The sequence below is a fragment of the Sinocyclocheilus grahami genome, unplaced genomic scaffold (genome assembly GCF_001515645.1).
Source record: "Sinocyclocheilus grahami isolate Dianchi unplaced genomic scaffold, SAMN03320097.WGS_v1.1 scaffold885.1, whole genome shotgun sequence".
In the NCBI taxonomy this organism is placed as follows: Eukaryota; Metazoa; Chordata; class Actinopteri; order Cypriniformes; family Cyprinidae; genus Sinocyclocheilus; species Sinocyclocheilus grahami.
This window is the reverse complement of record NW_015506064.1, coordinates 475,832-499,083: the sequence shown is the minus strand read 5'-3', so window position 1 is coordinate 499,083 and position 23,252 is coordinate 475,832. Positions and strand designations below refer to the sequence as shown.

General features: G+C 38.1%; 1 protein-coding gene across 2 annotated transcripts in view; it reads left to right on the top strand.

Annotated features, from left to right (window-relative positions):
• LOC107563666 (nucleolar protein 4-like) overlaps nt 1-17,051 on the top strand; it is a 125,174-nt gene extending 108,123 nt beyond the window's left edge. The window contains exons 6-11 of one of the 2 annotated variants that reach the window (XM_016248602.1): nt 10,661-11,004; nt 11,769-11,948; nt 12,078-12,266; nt 12,972-13,091; nt 13,208-13,412; nt 14,704-17,051. In XM_016248602.1, the coding sequence (XP_016104088.1) occupies nt 10,661-11,004; nt 11,769-11,948; nt 12,078-12,266; nt 12,972-13,091; nt 13,208-13,412; nt 14,704-14,918 (1,253 nt within the window). In that variant the 3' untranslated portion in view covers nt 14,919-17,051. Of the gene's footprint in view, nt 1-10,660; nt 11,005-11,768; nt 11,949-12,077; nt 12,267-12,968; nt 13,092-13,207; nt 13,413-14,703 lie in introns of both variants that reach the window. The other variant, XM_016248601.1, reaches the window with a different exon arrangement.
• The last annotated feature ends 6,201 nt before the right edge of the window (nt 17,052-23,252 follow it).

The following is a 23,252-nucleotide window of genomic DNA, read 5'->3' as shown; positions in this document are numbered from 1 at the left end:
GTCTTAGGATCCACGATTCACAGTTGATTCAGCATTGTTAGTTGAAGAGAAGATGACTGAATTTATGATCGTCAGTGGCTACAGTAGAAAAGTCTCTCAGCGGGCTCTCTGCCATCTCTCTGTAATCCTCTCTGCTGGAATGTGGAGAGGGGAGGGGTTAATATGTTTTGACAGGCATGTGACTGCCCACCCTAAATGAGGACTCACTGCCCGCGGCCACACTCCCACTCCATCCCACTGTGTAATTAAATTAAAAAAAATGTATAAGCTACAAAACAGCGTACAGTCAGAGATGATACTTTGCTGCACATTTAAAGAGACATACTCTTGCAGTAGCGTCTGTTCGGAGACAGCCAGGGTCGGTGTAGCATTCCAATAAATTGCTGTTTAGCATTTTAAACATATACATTTCCACTCGCATGACAACAGAGCAGAACTGAATTACAAAAGAAACTGAGCAGACCAAAGACCTTCACATTCTTGCTTTCAGTTATTAGCAGATAATATTAGCAGTTTTGTTAGCAGATATAATTTTTATGTGTACACACACACACGCATGTTTATATATATATATATATATAATCTTTTATTATCTATATATAATCCATCTCTAAATATATGTAATTTAAATATAATTCTATAATATGAAATATAAATATGCAGGTCTGTATATACAGTATGTATGTAAATGTGTGTGTGTATGTGTGTTCATATATATGTATATAAATATGTGGGTGTGTAATATATGACAATTTAAGAATTATATTTATGCTTATTCTATTATTTATTAAATGATATAATAATACATTTGTTAGCATTTTATTTTGGGATTTGGTGGAAATTGATGGGGACATAAATGACACCATATTGACACCAGTTTCTTCCTTTTCTTTCTCTCCCCCTGAAAAAGGAGGAACACTCCCAGTGTTCCTCCTTTTTCCCTCAAGACCACCGCAGGAGGAAGATGGTTCCTTTAACACTGCAAATGTTTCTCGTACCCTCCCCCCACCCCTCCTCCAGCACCCTCTCTTCCTCTCAGAGTGGTGCATTGCTAAATATCCCCATCTCTTACTTTCCTTACCCTCCACTTCCTGCGTGTCCCTTCCCTCTTGTCTCTTATGCCCTCATGTCATCTGCTCTTTCTCTATCCATTTGTCCTCTTCATTCTGGCCCAGTGCCAGGACGTGCACCTGCGTTCAGAGACGAACGGAAGGTGTGGATGGTCCGCAGGTCCCCTATTGTGTCAGCTCAACTTGAGTTGGTGAACATGCTTGTATGTGTTTGTAGGTTAAGCGTGCCGGTGTGTTAATATGTACATTATAGGTAGGGATGCACCGATACCACTTTATCCAGTACTCACCCGATACCGATACTTTTATTTTTGGTACTTGTCGATACCGGGTACCGATACCGATATTTTTATTGCATTTGTACATTTTTTAAATATTGGGTACAGAAACCAAAAGAGTATGTATAATGTTATTTGGTTAACTTCATTTCTCAAATAGATACCGTAAACAAAAATTATTCAGACACCTTCAACATTTCTCACATTATCACGGTTTATTTGCTATAGTTTAGAAAATGGTAATAAAATATGAAAAAAACTCAGAGTTAAACTGTGTCAGAACAAATTCAGCTTGATAATGTCAGATAACTTTGATAGAAAGTTATGTAATGGATTACAATCAACCAAAAATTATTCAGACAGCATGACAGTATTTACACAACTATCAATACTTAGTCGGGCAACCTTTAGCCTCAATAACAGCCTGTAGTCTCCTGGGCATGCTGTCAGTCAGCTGCATGCAAACCTTTTTTTTCCCAGACTCGGCCTGAATAATTTTTGGTCTCAAATTTGTATCAGTTTTACTGGTAGTCCACTGTATGAAGAAATTTTGGGTATAATTTGTCACAGTTTACTTTATTTTGCTATCCTCACTTACATACATGAACTAAAGTGTCCTGCACCCACTAGTAAAAAAATATATATAAAAAATTATATCTGGTCTCTGACTTTTGGTTTGACTGTATATCCTTTGGTTATTTTCACACTTAATTATGCCCATTAAAATGTATTTTACAAGTTTTTGTTACTTTCACTTTTTTTGCTCTATGGTACATCATCTTTAATTTAATAGACTTGGTTCTTGGTTCACGGTTGTTAATTGGATTTTGAGATGTGGGCGTTGCACTTAACAGTGGAGACCAAAGGTCCAGTTAATACAATATGATAAAAAAAATTATAAGGACAAAAAATGTGAGCATACCCTGCATGCTGAGGTCGCACATGTGCCTTGAATTTGTTTTGCACTAAATAGACATAGTGATTGGGGTTGAATGCATAGGGACATTTTACTCTGTTTTGGTTGGATTTAGGAAATGGAATAAAATTAATTACATTGCCTCTCGGGATAACTGGAATTAGTGGTACAAGTACCCTAGGCACATCGTTTTTCCATTTTTGTAGCATAAACCCCATTTAACCGATGCAAGCTTCGGATCTTCCAATGTTTCTCTATGGTGCTGAAACCTAAAGATGTCAGAGTTACGCTCCCCATTCAACTGTTACTCGACTGCCATTGGCTCTTCTGCGTTCGAGGGGAGGGGCTTACCAATAGATCAATTGTGACTGTTGACTGTTCTATTTAGTTTTGTGTACTGTTAATGAAGCACAACCGTAAAACTTGGCAGACAGTACCAATTTAGCTGTTTTATGAGGCGATAGGCTCATAAAAACATTCCAATCATTCTCTGTACTAAATAATAGATCAAATATATAGATTATACACCAGTAACACACCTAATGTGCATCTTTTGTTACTCATTTGATTAAAAACAATTCCTTCGTTCTGCCTTTTAAGTGATAAAAAATGTAAGAAATATTAAATACCCAAACTGTTTATGCTCCGTTAAATCCAGCTCTTCGGAAAAGAACAAGTGCCTGAACAGTATGAACTCTAGAGTGGTTTTACTTGAGCAGAAAGTTGTATTTGTGAGTTTTAGCCTCCACACTGTGGTCATATAACTATAACATCCATAATATATACACTCTTATTTGCATTTCTTTCTTATATGCTGGTATGCATATGCATGCACATTCAGTATATTATTTGGAAAAACAGACATTCTTATGCCTGAATATATAAATGCTTAAGCGTGTGCGGGTGTAAAGAGCTCTGTTCTTTGTCTGAGTGTGTGTGTGTGAATGAAACAGTGTATTATTTGTTTGTGGCAAATGGACTCCAAGTCACGCCATGTGTAGTCTCGTGTTCTCATAAATTGACCGTCGAGTGAGACATTTGTGTATTTTTTTTGTTTGTGAATGCATTTTGATTTGTTAAAATACAGTGACACCAAAACCTTTTTGGACGCTTAAATGCCTGGACATCATTGCATTGGATCTTTATGCTTTTTTAAATCCTTTTTTTTTTTTTTTTTTTACATGCATTAAAAAAAAACATGGTTTTCAATTTTCTGTGTTTGAGCCTGTGCATTTCTGTGTACATTTTACCATGTGTGTTGAAGCATGTGTAAGTGTTTGCATGGTGTGACTTTTGGCATGCTCATGCGTGCACGTGTATGTGTGTGCATGTGTGAAGACCCACATGGTTAAGTAGTATTTTTAGCTCTGCGATTCATGCTTTAGTTGTTCTGATGTTGTAGATTTGAGCTGATTGAATGGTGAACTAGATTTTTGTGTGGTCCGCTGACCCCTACACACACTGCAGGAGCTACAGGCTATGCTGAGTACATGACATTTGTAATTTAATTTATTGGCCCATTGCTGCATTAAAGAAACAATTCCCTTAATTAATGCCGTGCTTTATCAGTGGCGTTTATTTAAATCAGTGTTCTCAAGCCAGACTACAATGAAAACATTGATTTATACTGGCTCCTGTTAAATATGAAATCTCTGTTGTAGATTAAATCATATTGATTAAAATGTTTGTGCATAATCCTGAGAAGGATCACTGTTTAGGCCAAGTAAAGTTTGATATATGGTTCATTTTAATTAAGTTATTACAAACAGTGTAGAGAAGTGCATATTTCTTTGAATTGATAAGAATGAGACTCGCTGTTTTGAGTGTTAACTGTCAGCTTTTCTAATGCCCATGTAGAACTGAAAAAACTACATAATTGAATGTATCGTACAAGCTTAAGTTTCAAAACTTAGCATGCGGCTCACTCAGACAGCATCCTAACTGAATAAAATGTTGTAAGGGAATGATTTGAAATGCTTTACATTAACATCAACACTACACAGCCTGTGCACCACAAAAAGTAATGCTACACTGGGAAAAAAATGTAAACTATTTTCACTCAGGAATTGCTTGTAAATTTTGCAAATACTTACAAATAAACAGGTATTACATGTACTACAGTTACACGTAAACTTGAAGTAGAAAGCATAAAATAGTATTTTCTTTAAAAAATTCTCTAATAATCTTTGTTGTATTTTGTTGTAAATGTAAAATCATATTTTACAGTGCTCTAATCCTAAGAGAGAAGTCACATTTACCTTTGTACTGCGAAATCCCGCAGACTAAATTCAGTCATCTCAATAGAAATCCATGCAATCTGAGAATTTGCATGAGGTGCATGTGAGGCATCAGATTTTACATTGGATTCAAGTTTGTTAAACTTTGAAATTCACCATGTTGACTGATATAGAGCTGCTTAATTTGGAGGTGACCTCTGAGTAATCGGTGCTTCAAGTATCGCTACACTGTTCATAATGGACCACCTCTGCAAAATTTGAAGTTGTACTAATGTGACTGCACCCGACTTTAACCATAACTCACATTCTCACACATTCTGTAATAAGCACACACAAATAACAAGTAAAAAAAGCAAATTTTTAACTAGAACAATTTTATTGATATATTTTCCAGAATTTAATGAATTGCAGTTGTGTTTATAGTCAACATTTCTCACAACACGATCTTGGTAAATTTTTCAGTGAGCATTTTGGGATTGTCTTCTCTGTGAAGGTTATACACAGGCATGTGCACACATAGACATCAAAGGGGGCTTGAGCACCTTTTTTTTATAAATTAATATATGTATTATGTTTGTGTGTGTGTTTCTGTTTGCGCACCGCTTTCCCTGTCAAACAAATAAAAAATCTAAATATAAGTTCGGGTCGGGAAATGTTGAGACTGTCGAGTTCCTATGCCTTGCTCCCCTCCGCGTCTCTGCGTCTCCACGCAGGTGCACACGGCGCGCATTACAGCAGTGTAGCACACATTGATCGGCACATCACAGACAGGCAGAGAGCCGCAGAAGTGAAGCCCTCCCTCCCTTTCCAGTTGTGCTTGTCTTGGTGTGGAGGTGAGTGATGATGAACAACAGACTAAGCTACCTGTGCCTCGAATTTACAGCTAATTATCCAAAAGACAAAAGGCAAATATAGTTCATTTGTCTTGCTAACATCTATGTATCATGAGCTACCATGTAATAAGTTAGCTAAAGTTTCATGGGCATACAGGCTAACTTAATGGAGAAACAACAGCTGAATACAGTAAAATTACAGTGTGTGTGTGTGTGTGCATGGCACAGTAAATGTAATTATAACAACCTTGTGAACTGATTATTTTTGTAGACATCTGTTGGAAAATGAAACAACATGAAACAATTGGGTGAGTGTGAGGGAATTCAAATAAATTGGCAAGTCAGTCAGAGTTGTGTTAATATATTTAACGTTTTGTTTAGAAAAAAATTAAAATAAATATGAGAAGTGCCCTTTTTTCCATTTGAGCCCCTGCCCATCAAAATGTCTGTGCACGTCCCTGGTTATACCTGATGCTACCTTACAATTTGGTGTGACATTGTTGCTTTCTTGGTACGCAGCTCACTTAATTGTGGAACATAGCCATAGTTTGTGTGTATAAATGAAAACTGGATGTCTTAAAGTGGGAGAGTATTGGTTATGTGTGTCTGTGGTTTTGTGGACGTCTATGTTAAGGAAGTATTTTATGATGAGTTTGTTGGCAGCTGGTGGCTGATGCAGCACTCTGCTCTTCCCGCCTGCCCTCTGCCCCAACACCCCAGGGGAATCATGGGTAAAGCATTGATTGACTGTCTGTGGACCATCCTCAAAACCTGACAGCAACTCAACGAGCCTGGTTTCAATCAGAATGTTTGTGTGAGTGCCCTTGTGCCTGTTAGACCCTTGCCCTCTTAAACACACACACACACTCCAGTGTTGTCCTGTTCCCAGTGCACTAAATGCCCCAATGAATCACTGTGACAATCAGAGCAGCTGAACCACACTGTCAGCTCTTTCTCTTTCACTTCCAGTATCCGAGCCCCTTTTTTATTTTTTTAGGAGAGCCGGGAGGAGAGGAGGGGTTGAACAAGCAGACAGGGTGGGTCTCTATTGTGCAGAAGTGAGAGAGAGAGGTTGTGATGGAGGAATGGGGTGGAAGAGGGGGTGAATTTCCCTCCTTTGCATCAGTTGTACTTTAGATATATAAAAATATATGTAAACTAAATATTATATATATTTAGAAATCTAGTTTTTTATAAAAAAAACTGAATACAAAAATTGTATGTGTAGTTATATTTATTTAAGGTAATTAATTTATAAATAATTTATAAAATCTCAGAAAAGTTGCACAGGTGTGTGATTTGTCATTGAAGCAACCCATGCAGCTGGTGCTGGTCTGACGAAACGAGGGACAAGGAGGGAGAATCTGTAAGAAATGTGTGTGGTGAATAAGATTCTGTTAGACTGCAGTGGGGGGACTTGACTAACAGGTTCAGGCTTATCGGAGGAGCCAACTAATTGGAGGTCATCCACATGAATAAAAAAAAAAACAGTCAATTACTGTGCAAGAAAAGAGCTCACCATCTCTCATTCCCTCCTGCTTGCTACCACCCTGTTTAGATGCCTTGCACCCCTTGATGAAATGTTTGTGTTATGGTGACTCCTCACAGGCCCTGCTGTGTAGGCTGGATCATTACGCATGATTGTCGTTACTGAGATTCAGAGACAGGAAGCACAGCGGTGCTATCGACTGTTGTGCCTGCACCCCTCTGCGTGTCTGTGTGTGTCACATGCAAACACACACCTGCTAGAGTAATTACGGGAATAATCATAGCGACAATCACTCGACCCACTGTTTTTTTTCTTCAGAGATGTAGTCATTTTTATACAGTATTAATGTAGTTAACACTGACCAGAAGTAGAATTCATTTTTAAAACATTACATGAAATATAAAAAATCTACAGTAGCCTTTGGCCTCACCTTTAACTATTGTATTTGTAGGATGGGTAGAATTTGAGTCTAAAATCAGAATGGGTGGATGGATGGAGAAAACTCCAGGATGTTCAGACGCAGTCAGCTTGTCTATATGGCTTTTACTCTGGATGATTAAAAGGGGAACTCTCTCTGCAGGAGTGAACTGGACCTGGGCCAGTCGAGTGACATGAGCCAGGGATAATCATATGTCATGCTTGTCACGCGGTTAAGAGGGTTTATTGGCTGTCATTATTTGTATCAAATGAGAAAGGAGAGCTTCAGGAAGCTGCCACCTGCTTTTGGGGATTCATATCATGAGGAGGTGGTTATCAAACTCCCTGTTTGATAACTGTTAAAGCACAAGGGTCTGTGTGTTGTTTGTCTGAGATGGTCTGAATACTACACTACTATGATAAAGCAGCTCCCATCAGTCCAGTTATCTTAAAGATTAATTCTGTGTGGACACGGCCCACAGCTAATGCTCCAAAGTGACACTGGTCAGTTGACCCTTTTTTTTTTAGCAATATTTTTTTAGCCTATATTCACCTTTTTCTACTTAATTGGTTATCAGGTTTTTAACATCTGGTGTTCTGGTGAATGTCAGAATTTGGTGGGTTTTTGTAGAAATTGATTAATTTAATATATTGTTTACATAAATTACTAAACTTATTTTCATGTTATGAATGATCAAAACATATAAGCATGTGACCTTTTAGACTTTGCATAAATAGAATGCCATAATATTATTAATAACATTTTTAGTATTAATATTATTCATATTTATCATCATATGAACTACCAATCATAAACCTGGGGTCAGTGCGTTTTTTTTTTAAAGAAATTAATACTTTTATTCAGCAAGGATTCATTAAATTTATCTAAAGGTGACAGAAAAACATTTATAATTTTACAAAAGATTTTTATTTCAAATAAATGCAGTTCTTTTGAAATTGCTATTCATAAAAGAATCCTGAAAAAAAAACATGATATCAGATTATTAAATTTATTTCTAAAAGATCATGTGACACTGAAGACTGGAGTAATAGCTGCTGAAAATTCAGATTTGCATCACAAGAATAAATTACATTTTAAAATGTATTAAAATAGAAAACGGTTATTTTAAATTGTAATAATATTTCAAAATTGTACTATATTTTTATCAGTGACAGATTATATGAGATCATATGAGACTTTATATAAAATACATGTCGTATAATTAAAAAAATGATTCATTAAAATATAAAACGTGATATAAAAAAAATATATGACGTGTACACACACGTCAGGAAGAACATTACTAAATGCCAATGTAACCACCAACCATTTTCAAGCTGCACGAAACATACCCGAGAGAAACGCAGCGGCAGCCTTGGCCCAGTAGCTGCACTTCAAAAGCATGACTGCTGCAGCCGTTTCCTGAGCAGAGGCAAGCAAATAGTGTATTCAGCACATCACGGCGCATAAGAGACATCCACAGCAGCGCCCGTGTGCGCACTCATACATTTTATGGACATTACACTGGGAGCTCTCTCATCTGTCATTCAAACACCTTTCCTGAAAGACCAGTGAAGGAGGGAATGGCAAGAAAAACTGTGAGAGTGTGTGTGCGAACGCTTTAGAGCTTTTTAGCAGAGCTGGCAGGCATTAGTCTGGCCTTCCCCTCCTTGCATGAATACTCTTTATACTCCAATAAATATGCGGCTGTCTCTGCCACGCTCACCCCCTACACACATTCGATGTCTCTTCTGCCTCTCTCTCTCACTCTTGGGTTTATTCTTCCATCCCTCTTTCTTTCTGCCCCTCTCCCTTTCCGTAACACCCAGCTTTCTTTTATATTCCTCCCTCTCACATCCTCTCATCCAGTGTCCTCCACTAATAATTTCACCATCCCCCCATCCTTCTCTCCCTTCCTCCATTGATGTTCAGTGCCCCTGACTCTGACCTGCTTCCCACTGCCCTCATCCCCTAACTCACTCCGCATCACCCCCTCCCTCTTTTCATCCAATCTCCATCCCTCCTTCTTCAACCGGCCTGTGCCCTCTCTTCTACATCCAATCCATCCTGTCCTCTCTCTTTTTCTTCCCTCTGTCTGTTTTTTTCTGCTGTCAATGTACGCTGACCCCAATTCTGCCCTCGCTGTTGTTTCCCCCTATAGCTGTATGTAGGCATTACAACTGTACACGCACATTTTTTTTTTTTTTTGCTGTATTAGTTTGCTCAGGTGTCTGTTTGTATGTGCAAGATTATTTTTTGGTCAGACAATCATGTTTTTTTATTACTTATTTGTAAATTGCAATTAAATGAAAATGTATTATAGCTTATAGTTATATTAAATGCAGTTAATTGAGCTTAACAATGATTTCTGACCCACTTAGTTAGGATTTAAGTACATATTTATGTCATTTCGTAATTACTATTGCCTTTGAAATAAGGTTAAAGTGCCCCAATGTATTGACGAGCAATTATGGTAAAATATACTTTCATGTCATTTCTATTGAAACTTATGTCATGAATTGAAATATATTTGTAATTACATTTTTATAATGAAGTTGCAATTTAGTACTTTTAAAATATATTGCACTTTTTAAAAGCATCTTTATGTGTGTTGACCCCTCGTGAAAGTTTACTCTCTTTAAGTACACTTAAGTAGTCTTTTATTTTTTTTATATTATATTATCTGCCAGCACAGTTTTAAAAAAATACTTTTATTTGAAGTACACTACAGGTACACATTTAATACAATTAAGCACACTTCTTTTTCACAAGAGTAATATAATGCATGTATATTGAAAAAACACATGAGATATAGTATATTTTCCTCAAAATTCTAAAATGTATTGCACTTGTATATCCGGGTTGTCTGTTTTAAGCACAGGGGTATATGTTTCTATGTGTCTGAGTGTGTGTGGTGCTCTGTTCAGCTCTGCTGTGGTATAGATCTCTTCATAAATTAATTTACATACATCCAGCCCTTAGAACTGGACAATACTGAACACCACATACACCATCTGGTAGAATGGACTATGTAGTGGATGTAGATCCAGACCGGCTGGCACTCATAGATGTTGTGAATGCTTCCAGTGTAGCAAATTAGCATGCTAACATTGTTAGCATGACAGGAAGAAGTCTTGTCAGAGGGCAACATAAACAATGTGTTTTAAAAGGCTCATCTTATAAAAAAGCAACGAATGGGCTTCACACTTGCAGATGCAGTCATAAGTATCCTCTTCAGACAGTTTACAGTTAGCTATGTTACAGCTAACTGACCAATAATGGGGGAATGTTTAGGAAATTATTGAAAAATTACTTGGGAAATTGTCATTATGTTTTGGTGAACATTAGAAATTACTGTATGGAACTGTATGCTGATGGAACAGTACTAATTTTTCGCTGTACGTCGTGTATGTTTTCAGATGATTCATCTTCTGAAAGTGGGAGTGGCAATGGGATTCGCACTCTGACTCCTCCCTCAGTAGGTGTGGCCGGTGTGAGTGAAAGTACAGGGACAGGAGCCAGATCGGTTAACGGCAATGGAAACGGTAACGCGGCACCACTCGACTTCACCACGACATCCTCGTCCTCATCTTCAGAGGACCAGCAACCAGTCAACCTCAGCGACAGACTGAGTCAGGCCCTGCCTAGTGCTGCTGCCATGCTGGCGACCTTTAACCCTGAGCACGCAGAGGAGCTGCGCAGAAAATACCCCAAATCCTCAGAGCTACGCCTTGACCGAGATATCAGGGACTATAATAGCAAGGTATATTCTTTTAGGACCATAAAAATGCTGAATGCTACTTCACACAATATCAAAATTTCAGTAATCATTACCAGTAGCAGAAAAATTTCACTGGTATCGTTACTTTTTTACATTTTTATTTTTTTTTTATCTTAGTATCAACTTGGAAATTAAGTACCTGAATTTTTAACATCCTTATTTGCTAATCTAACTAACAGTGCTACTGGTTCTGCCTGTAGACTTTTCCTTCACCCTTGTACACAACAGATTGTCATTTGTTTTGAGCATACAGTGCGAGTTGAACCCACAGTTGCAAAGGCGCTCAATCAAACCTCATTTATTCAGTTAGCTAGCTTGGCAAGGAGTGTTTTTCATTTAGACTGATGCAGAGAGGGTTGAACAATATGCCGAGCAAGACTCTAGTCTGAATAGAACTCATTTCATTCCTATTTTCCATGGTCAGCCTCTGTTGCTTCCCATCTTCTGTTTAATTGTATTGTCTTTGTGAAAAGAAGAGTGCAAAAATATCTTTCAAACAAACGGATTCACAATCTGAAATGCAGCCCAAGACTCTTGGTACCGAGAATGTCTGAATAACACTTAGACCTTGAAGAATTGGTTTTCATCAGCCGAAGTGCCGTCGGTGGCCATGAATGGCCTTATTGGTAGACATCATCTTTTTGATATATCTTTCACTCTGTGTCCTCCTTTGGAAGTCTTTTCTGATTGTCAATAGACTCTTGCAGACAGAAGGCTTACCTTGGTTTCTTTGTGTGTTTTTGCAGTCTCCTCAATACAGTTCAGGCAGCTATGATTCAATAAAGATGGAGATGTGCCCTGAAGATCTGACTGTTGGTCGGTCTCAGGCGGCTGACGATGATGACGATGACCATGACGACCACGACGATAGCGATAAGATCAATGATGTAGAAGGAGTGGATCCAGAGAGGTTGAAGGCTTTTAATGTGAGTATAAAGGCATTAAACTCATGATGTTCTACTGCATAAAAAGAGCTATAAACCATGTGGTCTTGCATGGCTTTCACTCACACCTCATACTTAGTTGAAGTAACTAATTTCTCTCTCTTTTTCTAGATGTTTGTGCGTCTCTTTGTGGATGAGAACCTGGACCGTATGGTGCCAATCTCTAAACAGCCTAAAGAGAAGATCCAGGCCATTATTGAGTCCTGCAGCCGTCAGTTCCCAGAGTTCCAGGAACGCGCTCGCAAACGCATTCGTACTTACCTCAAATCCTGCCGTCGTATGAAGAAGAATGGCATGGAGGTACACGCTGCCACATTGAGCTGCTCTTTCTGCTCTTTGTAATGGTTAGATGACTTATATTGCCCCCTGGTGGTCAACACTACAGACACTGAGAAATAGTTTTGTTTTGTGATGAAGCAAACACCAGGCAAAAATTCAACATTAATATTCATGAGATGACAGTGTAAAGTTGAAATTCAGAGAAATTAATTTCATTCATCCAAAAGATGTTTTGCTACAAAGCAGAAATAATTACATAATTAATGTAGACTAGTTTTGTAAATGCATTCCTCAATATGCACATTCATTTTTTCATATTAGACATATTTCTGTAAATTAAGTTCAAAACTGTTAACAGATTGTTTTCAAATAACTTCAGAAATATTTTTTCTGTTTCCTTGTGTTTCTGATTCTTCATTATTTAGCAAGGACAGCGTAAATCGACCGAAAGTGACAGTGAAGGCATTTATAATTTTACAAAAAAATTCCGTTTCAAATACTTTTCTTTTGAACTTTCAATTTGTTGAAAAATCTTAAAAAGAAATGTACCAAATAAATGCGGCCTTGGTGAGCAAGCGTACTTTTAAAAATCTTACAAACGGTTGTGTATAACACATTTTACACATAAAATAAGAGATTCTGAGAAATTAAGTGTTCGTTCACCATGACCCATAAAATGAGTACATAATAGTTAATATATTAAATGTACTGTGTGTGTACTAGCAGACTCGACCCACGCCACCCCACCTGACCTCAGCGCTGGCTGAGAACATTCTAGCAGCCGCCTGTGAGAGTGAATCACGCAAAGCTGCCAAAAGAATGCGCATGGATGTCCACCAGGCACACGTAAGTAGCGATGTATAAGTGTATGCATGTGCATGTGAAACTTGGAGATGCATTGGTGTCAGTCTGTCTCTTAATTTTAAAACCAAGGTAGCCTGATATAATTGTTTCTCTCTCAGGATGAGCCGTTATCGCTGGATAAGGCGGTCTCTCGTGAGCCGGTCTCGCTGACCCAATCTGCATACTCCCTTGCTGCCTCAGCCTACTCCCAGGACCAGCTATACGTCAATGGAGGCCTCAACTACAGTTACCGTGGTTACGGCGGACTGTGTGCCAGCATGCAACACCCAGTGTCCCTGACAACAGCTACCGCCCAGACCAACGGTGAGAGAGGAAGCTGACAGCATCCTAACTGAAGTTTGAACTTGATGCTTACTCAAACAATTGCCTTATCTGTGAAAGCATATAGGATACAAGCAAAGTTGCCTTAACATGTGACATAAACGAAGATATTTACATTATATAAGGGCTATGATGCATTAAACAGTGGTTCTCAACCAGGGGGCCATTTGAGGGCCATTGGCAAACTTCCAAGGGGGCTGCAGGATGACTCACAATGAGTTAAATTATTATTGTTAATATTTAGTTAATAATAATTTTATTTTTAATATATTAAAACATTCTAACATTATAAAACATTCATATAATTAAAATGCTAAAAAAACATACAATCAAGATATAAACTAAAATCATACCGTTCTTGAAAATCACAAAATCAATTATGGTTAATTAATTTAATTACTCCATTGTAACTACATTGACATTCCCAGTTTCTATTAATAATATATTATCATTAATACATTATATATGTAAAGTTCTCTTAATATTATATTATGTAGGGGGTTGTTAAATATTGTGTTGGACAGTGGGGGTCCTTAAAATAATGTCAGAAAGACAGCTAACTAGTTTTTTGACAGAGCTACTGAGACTGGGTATTGATGAAAATTTCAGTCCTTTTTTATTAATTTTAATTAATTTGGACATATTTCATATATAGGAAACCTTTTAACTTGGTAAATTACAAACAAATTAATTTGAAAATGTAACATCCAGGCCCAAACTTTGCAGAACAACTGCTATATAATTAATGTATATTAATCAATGCAATCAAAAACTGTGGAAATCAGCTTAAGTAAACAAAATTACATTTCTCATGTAAAACTTTTTTTTATATATATATATATTTAAAATTATTATAAAAATATAAACCAACACTTTGGTTATAAATTCCCATGAATGCATTTAGAGAGTTTGTGGAAAAGTATTTTTGAATGATTAATTGACTCTAAAGAGTAATTTGTTGATGAATCAGGCTGCACTGCTCACGCTGCATGTGTCTCAGTCACTAAAAAAGAACCGGTTTAAAAGAGTAATTTTTTTGAAGGATCGGACTACGCTGGTCATGCTATACATGAATGTGTGCAGCCCACAAGGGTGTGCCAGTATTTTTGGTACACACTAATTTTTTAACTGATTTCATTCCCTTTTAATTGGAATAGATTAAAAGAGCAATCTTGAGTTTTTAAGATTTTTTTTATCCTCCCTTAAGAGCTACTGTGTCTGTGTTCTTAGTTGTTTTCATGTCTGTAATTATATTTTTATTCTCTCCGTTCAGGACCTACTGATCTCAGTATGAAGTCTCTGGCCTCAAATTCGTCCTCGTCAAGCTCCAGTAGTCTCGGCAGGAACGGAGGAGGCGGGGCTTCAGCTCAGCTCAGCCATACAGAAGTGGCGGCAGTGCGTCAGCTGATCGCGGGATACCGTGAGTCTGCAGCCTTCCTGCTACGATCGGCAGATGAGCTGGAGAACCTCATACTACAACAGAACTGAACCGATTTTCAACACTCTCTCTGACTACACACATACCCTTGTCCCTCTGGACCTCATAACTGACTGTCCCTCACATGATCATCATCCTCATCGTCACAGGTTTTCCAGTCACCAAGGAAAACCATCTGGCTCTTAAAGATGTTAGAAGAGAGAGAAAACACACCGCTTCATCAAGCTTTTGCGTTCATATTTCAACGAGAACTGCCAAGAGATGAAGAGGACAAACGTGGAGATGAATCTTTGAAGGACACTGCAGTGCTGAAGCAGACGGTTCGATGCATCCTCCACGTACTGCTCCTTTCCACGACCTCCCTCTGTTTAACCGCCCTTCGTTCCCCGCTGAGAGCCATCGATTTTGGCTTTTCTTGGTTTTTAGCTACTTCAAAGGAGGAATTACGGCACGCAATCCTCCAGACGGCACTAACTAATTGAAAACACTTTTGATTTGGAGGCGTAATGGAAAGAAAGAAGATAAAAAGAGCAAGAAGAAAACTAAGAGACCTTTGTATTTGCTGTAAATAAGCACTCGCTGTGTCCTGAAGCACTTTTCCATTCATTCTGACCTCTGAATCATTAATTTATGCATATAGATACGCAGGTGGAAGCTCACCTGGAAATACCTCAGCCTGTCTGTCCTGCTCTCTCTCTCCCAGCGTTCTCCTCTCTGTGTGTGGGGAAAAAGAAAATTATCACCTGTCCGTCCTCGACTTCACGGTCCAGTGATTTGGGCATCAAAGGCAGAGAGTGGGAGTGAATTTGTTTCTGTAATTGAAGTGAAGATTTTCTTTTCCACCCCCTCCAAATGTGTTGTATATATTCCGATCCATTTCAAGGTATTGATGGCAAAAATACACTGAACTTGTTTTGGGAATGGACCCGTACCGATGCATTTAAACACTTCAGCCTCATAGATGCCAACTCTCTTTGTTTCCACTGTACGGGTCACCTTCTGTTCTCCTCTTCTCTTATGTGTCCTTCCATTTCTCCTGTACATCCTCTCTCCTCCTCCACCTTATTATTCTGCTTTGGATGGAGATCGAGAGGAAGGATCCGGAATGGAAGCTTGTTAGTCTTTTATCTGTTGACTTTTCTTAATGGCCATTAATCCACTCTGCTGCTATGGACTCCAACGTAACGCCACAGACCTGAAACCTCAAGCCTCACAAACACAACCAGAGCACCTCAAAGGCGAAAAAAAAAACAAGGCAAAAAAACCCCGAAATGGAAGCCAAATCCAAAAGAAAGATATAAAAAAAAAAATACTGCCGTTTTGCATTCTGGTCAAGAGTGTTTGATTTAATACTGAGGGCTGCTTGTGTTTGCTTTTGTTTGATTTGTTCTAAAAGTGCGGTGTGTGCTTAAATCTCGAGATCAACTGGGATCAAATCGTCTTTGGCACAAGAGCTTGGCGCATACACGAACACGTGTACGACACGAACAGACACGCTAAAGGGTCTTTAGTGAACTGAATATTTATCAGGAGAGGTTTAAAAATGTGTAGTTAGTGAGGTAGATTTGTTTAGGGACTGACGACTGACAGTAATGTCACTGTAATTTGCTCCATTTGCACACAGAGGCAGTGCTAATCTGTGATTGAGGAGCTCGGTGGCTCCGTGTTGCACTGCTAGTGGGGGATGGAGAAAGAATATCGCAATGCAGAAGATAATCAAACGCATTTCTGGCCCTAAAGGAGACAGACTAATACAGAGAGGCTACCATGACCCCCGCTGAGGAGCCTTCAGAATCATTACATTCATAATCACATGACTGGGACCTACTTATGATTGAAAGCCATGATGATGAGTGAGTGTGACCAGAGACTAAACTGCCCTCTTAAGACGTATTTGTGTGCAATTTTGACACCTCTACTCAAAACACAACAGTAGATATATAGAAGTAATGATTTCTTAATTATTATATTTATGGTTGGCCTTCACAGTCCAGCCTCCTACTTCGATATTGAGTTGTTACGTGAAGACATATGCACAGTTGACAGCGTGAGACCTCTCCTCACTGTGCGCGGCTCTGGTTAACGTTGCACTGATCACAAAAGGGTCCTTGACCTCTCTCATCTCTGGCTGTCTTCGCTTTTTCTTTTACTTTATTTCAGGAGAGAACTTAAAAAGGAAATAAGGGGAGATATGTAAATATTTACAAATTAAATGCTTTAAAATATTTTTAAATATTTAATTTTTTTTAAATTACGTTTCTAAATAAGAACTTGTATTTTGCATAAAGAAAATTAATTCTGCTTTTTGGTTTCTGATATTTTAATTAAGCACAAATTAAACAAAAATTCTCATTACCTTAATGCTTCCTACATTTAACTTTGTAGTTTTTTGTTTTGTTTTGTTTTTTTGTAATTGGAATATTATTACAAAATTCGTTAAGTTAATTAGAAATTCTGTAATTTATTATTTCAATTATAAACCATTTTTTACATATTACAGTACAAAATTACAGTAAATATACTGTAATACATTTTTTATTAAATTTACAAATTTAAAAGGAACTACAAATACCACTAAGATATTTAAATCTTTATAATTTCAGTATAGTAGAATAAGTTATATATATTAAATAATATAATGGAGGATTTGAAGAATCTGATTTTTTTTTTCATTTGGTAATGAGAATTGAGGTTGATTAAATCATACAAATTGTCCTAACAATAGTTTTCTCTTCCACAAAATACAATTTCTGATTTTATTCTTTTGATTTTTGGAGTGAAATTTAACCTAAACACTTTTCTGACACACATTTTGACCTACGCATTCAAGAGGTTTAATTTGGGGGGGGATTCTCATGATCAAACATCCTCTCCCCTCCTTTTCTGTGCTGTTGCCATTTCTATTTGTCTCCCAATCTCACCTGCTTTTCTTTTCCACGCTGTCCGCAGTAGGCACAGATTGTGAGAGGTCAGGTAATAGAGGATTCTAGCTGCTGTCTCGGTCATCTGTCTTTCTCTCGTAGAGGTCTGATATGGGTCCCACTGCCGTCAAACGCTGCTGATGATACGCCAACCTCACATGCTACTGAGCTCTTCTATGGATTTCTAAAAAACGTATGATAGAGATGAAACTGGTAACCGCATCTGTGTGGAAAAGAAGCCGAAAAAAGCAAAGCGTTCATCTGATCATAAGGTGTTTCTTCTCTCCAGTTTGCTCAAGGACAGCTACTGAAAAACAAACTATAAAACAAGGCAAGCGACAATCTTGAAAAAGGTGTAACTAGTTCACAGTTTTGTTTCCATGCTCTGTGTTCCGTGTGCACAGTGTGTCCCGGGAGAGTGAGGGCTATTTTAGCCATAATCAGAGCATCTCTCACGCTCAGATCCGAGTTCTCACGCTAGCCGCTGAAGACGCCTTGTTGGCCCACTGTCGAAAACCTTTTTATCTGATTCCTATTTTTATTATAATTATCTCGATTACTATTATTTTGTAATTCTTTTTGTATCGCAAGTGGTCTTTTCAGAACCGTTTTGTACCGACATCCCATTTGAAGTTTGTCCTGTATGCCTATAACATTCCAAACAAGGATGTCAACATGCCAAGCAGCCAGCCAAACCACGGTCACATCGGATTGCAGATACACACACCGAGGGCAAAATCAGTCCCACGCCGCACAGGCTTTAAAGTGTTAGTTACATTGAGGGCCTGATTCCCCTTGCGCCACAACCCCCAAAGAACTGTTATCTCTGTACTGTATGACCAAGATATTTGGGAAACTATGTTTTCTGATTAGTTACAGCGCCTTAACCGAACTGATTGTCATATATATATATATATATATATATAAATATATATGTCCCTTTACTGTATTAGAAACCCTCCCGAAGCTCATAAGGTACCTCAGAGCTCCTTCAAGGTGTCTTTTTTGGTTCAATCAGCACCGCAATCTACTGTGATATTGTGTACAACTAAACAGGCCACCTGTCATATTTCAAAGGCATCACTCACAAACACACAGACGGACGTATACGGGTTCAGGCTTTGCATTCAGGTGTGACGCTGGTTATGGTTGCTGCAAAACTACACATCTTAAGAAAATGCTCTGGTTTGATCAGATGTATAGCTCTGACACACACACACAAAAAAAAGAAATGAAAGAAGAAAAAACAACTTGACTTTTATTTTTCTACCACAGTGGTGTACAGCTGCGTTCAAGTTCATGTGGTTCCCCCGTTTTAGTCTGTTCTCTTTTCTAATTTGTTGGTGCTTTGGATCTTTACCGTCCCGTCTCGGTTTCCTCCTGATTTCTCCTGTATAAGAAGCTGCTGACGTCAGCTCTGGTTTTGATATGTACTTAATACCAATGTGAAACTGTCTCTTTCCTTCTCATTTTGGACTCAGTGGAAGTGTGATGTTTACATGTACAGATTTTTGAGATTCTCTTTCTTTTTTGTTGTTGTCCTCATTTTGTTGTTGTTTTTATTTCAGATGCTTTCCCTTTTTCTTTTCAGGCACTGCTTAATTTGATCTGATTCCTTTTATAGTGAAGGGAAATGGGACTTGCAGCACTTTCCATGCATTTAACAGTAAGACAAGACCATGTTTTTGTCTGGGAGACCGCCATCACTGACCCCAATCACTTTCTTTAACTGCTGTCAACAGATACACAAATTGAAGAAGGCTTGTTGTAAATCAATCTTTTCTTCTGACCATTAGGGACAACATGGCCGTCTGTTCCTTAATGATTAAAAGCCATTATCACACCCTTCGTCGGGTGCAGCCATCAAGTATTAGAGTACAAGAACAGCAGAGTGAAAACCTCAGGTAAATGATTGCTGTTTTATAGTTGAAAAAGAAGTCCTATGGGCAACCCATTTCCCACTTTAATACCATAATATATACAAAATAAATCCTTTTTTTATATATTTATTGTGTTATATATATAACAGTGAATACTTTTTCAGTACATGTGGCTAAATATTTTAATTCTTTAGAAAAGTGTTGAAACATATGTGAAGAAACTGAAAGATTGAGTGAAAAATCATTTTTTGTTGTTTAATGCAAACAGCATGGGCGGCTCCTAACATATCACTTTCATTAATGAAAACCAATGATTTGAGATCAAGCTTTCTCCAGTGGGATGTCACTGCTAAAATGTCACGGACATGACAATGTGACTTTTTTTTTCTCCCAAGCTGTACGTCACAAAGCTAAATATACTAATAAAACCGTGTGCTATATATCAAACCTGGCAGCTGTATTTTTTTTCCTCCTTCTAAGGAAAAATTATTTCGAATCAGCATCAAATATATTTGTCTGTGCTTGTGTGTGGGTCTGGTTTTGCTAACTAAGTAAAACCTGAAACCGCTTACATTGGTCATCATGATGAAAACGGCTTCATAAGAACTTAATCAGTAGTTCTCAGGCTCGTTGATCTTGATCCCCCATCGTCCATGACAATATTCAAAGACTAAGCCATTTCCTCTAGTGCTTCAATGTCAGTTTATTGAGGCATCTTGATTTTTATTATTATGGCCCACTTGGAAGACTTTAATGCATGTGTGGTTCAGAAATGCAGGAATAGGGTTAAGCACTGGCCTGATATGGAGGGGCTGAGTAAATTATATGACATATTATAAAATATATTGTTTACTTCACAATGTAATATACATCCCACAGTTTTAATCCAATTACCCTGAAAAAAAACAGCTTAAGCCAGCCTGGTCATAGCTGTTCAGCAGGCTGGTTTTAGAGGGGTTTTGGCCACTTTCTTTGCTGGTGAGGCTGGGAGATACAGCCGGGTATACAGGTGCATCTCAATAAATTAGAATGTCGTGGAAAAGTTCATTTATTTCAGTAATTCAACTCAAATTGTGAAACTTGTGTATTACATAAATTCAATGCACACAGACTGAAGTAGTTTAAGTCTTTGGTTCTTTTAATTGTGATGATTTTGGCTCACATTTAACAAAAACCCACCAATTCACTATCTCAACAAATTAGAACATGGTGACATGCCAATCAGCTAATCAACTCAAAACACCTGCAAAGGTTTCCTGAGCCTTCAAAATGGTCTCTCAGTTTGGTTCACTAGGCTACACAATCATGGGGAAGACTGCTGATCTGACAGTTGTCCAGAAGACAATCATTGACACCCTTCACAAGGAGGGTAAGCCACAAACATTCATTGCCAAAGAAGCTGGCTGTTCACAGAGTGCTGTATCCAAGCATGTTAACACAAAGTTGAGTGGAAGGAAAAAGTGTGAAAGAAAAAGATGCACAACCAACCGAGAGAACCACAGCCTTATGAGGATTGTCAAGCAAAATCAATTCAAGAATTTGAGTGAACTTCACAAGGAATGGACTGAGGCTGGAGTCAAGGCATCAAGAGCCACCACACACAGAACGTGTCAAGGAATTTGGCTACAGTTGTCGTATTCCTCTTGTTAAGCCACTCCTGAACCACAGACAACGTCAGAGGCGTCTTACCTGGGCTAAGGAGAAGAACTGGACTGTTGCCCAGTGGTCCAAAGTCCTCTTTTCAGATGAGAGCAAGTTTTGTATTTCATTTGGAAACCAAGGTCCTAGAGTCTGGAGGAAGGGTGGAGAAGCTCATAGCCCAAGTTGCTTGAAGTCCAGTGTTAAGTTTCCACAGTCTGTGATGATTTGGGGTGCAATGTCATCTGCTGGTGTTGGTCCATTGTGTTTTTTGAAAACCAACGTCACTGCACCCGTTTACCAAGAAATTTTGGAGCACTTCATGCTTCCTTCTGCTGACCAGCTTTTTGAAGATGCTGATTTAATTTTCCAGCAGGATTTGGCACCTGCCCACACTGCCAAAAGCACCAAAAGTTGGTTAAATGACCATGGTGTTGGTGTGCTTGACTGGCCAGCAAACTCACCAGACCTGAACCCCATAGAGAATCTATGGGGTATTGTCAAGAGGAAAATGAGAAACAAGAGACCAAAAAATGCAGATGAGCTGAAGGCCACTGTCAAAGAAACCTGGGCTTCCATACCACCTCAGCAGTGCCACAAACTGATCACCTCCATGCCACGCCGAATTGAGGCAGTAATTAAAGCAAAAGGAGCCCCTACCAAGTATTGAGTACATGTACAGTAAATGAACATACTTTCCAGAAGGCCAACAATTCACTAAAAATGTTTTTTTATTGGTCTTATGAAGTATTCTAATTTGTTGAGATAGTGAATTGGTGGGTTTTTGTTAAATGTGAGCCAAAATCATCACAATTAAAAGAACCAAAGACTTAAACTACTTCAGTCTGTGTGCACTGAATTTATTTAATACACGAGTTTCACAATTTGAGTTGAATTACTGAAATAAATGAAATAAGTTGATTAGCTGATTGGCATGTCACCATATTCTAATTTGTTGAGATAGTGAATTGGTGGGTTTTTGTTAAATGTGAGCCAAAATCATCACAATTAAAAGAACCAAAGACTTAAACTACTTCAGTCTGTGTGCACTGAATTTATTTAATACACGAGTTTCACAATTTGATTTGAATTACTGAAATAAATGAACTTTTCCACGACATTCTAATTTATTGAGATGCACCTGTATATATTAGAGCGATATAACCCCGCATAGAAGTCGCGTCAAGGTGGCAATTTTAATGTGTTTTTACTTCACAAAGATGCTCAGAAAAGATTTGTATATTTGGGCGGGAAACATTGTTGGTTACTGGTTCGCGTACATGAAGACGTCTTTGCCATTCTACAGTTTTTAGAACAGAGCTCTATTACAGCATCTCCTTCCTTTCATTTTATGTGACGCCAAAATATATTTAGTGAGCGATTTATAGCTAATATACATCTCCAGTAACCTCGGTAACCACTATTCTTTCTAAATGACAAAAACCTATACATTTAGCAGAAAATGTTTTAGCTCAGAATACACAAAATGAGAAAACCATTAAGAGATAAAGATCTAAACTGCCCAAAATAATCTTAAACAGTAATACAAACGCCCAATATTTGCTGTGCACCACTGGTTTAGGAAATATCATTAGCACAATAATTGAAAACAATAGGGCTACGTGTAAACTGGAAGTCCCCGTCGTGTATAATAATAATAATAATAAACGTGGGCATACATGTGTGCGTGTGGTAAAAACGAATAGGCTAGAATCGTATTCTTTTCCAACTAGCCTACTTATTCACATGATATGCACGCAAATGAGCATCCTCAGATTTGAATAAAAGCACATATTTGCGGAGATGTCAGATTTGCACGATTAGGCGAATCTAAAAATAAACGGATACTGGTTTCCAGCTCCAAGTGTGCGCTCGACTAGTGAACAGATGAAGGCTCTACAGGAGACACGCTCGCTCGCAGCCAGGTTCACATACTGCGAAGCGT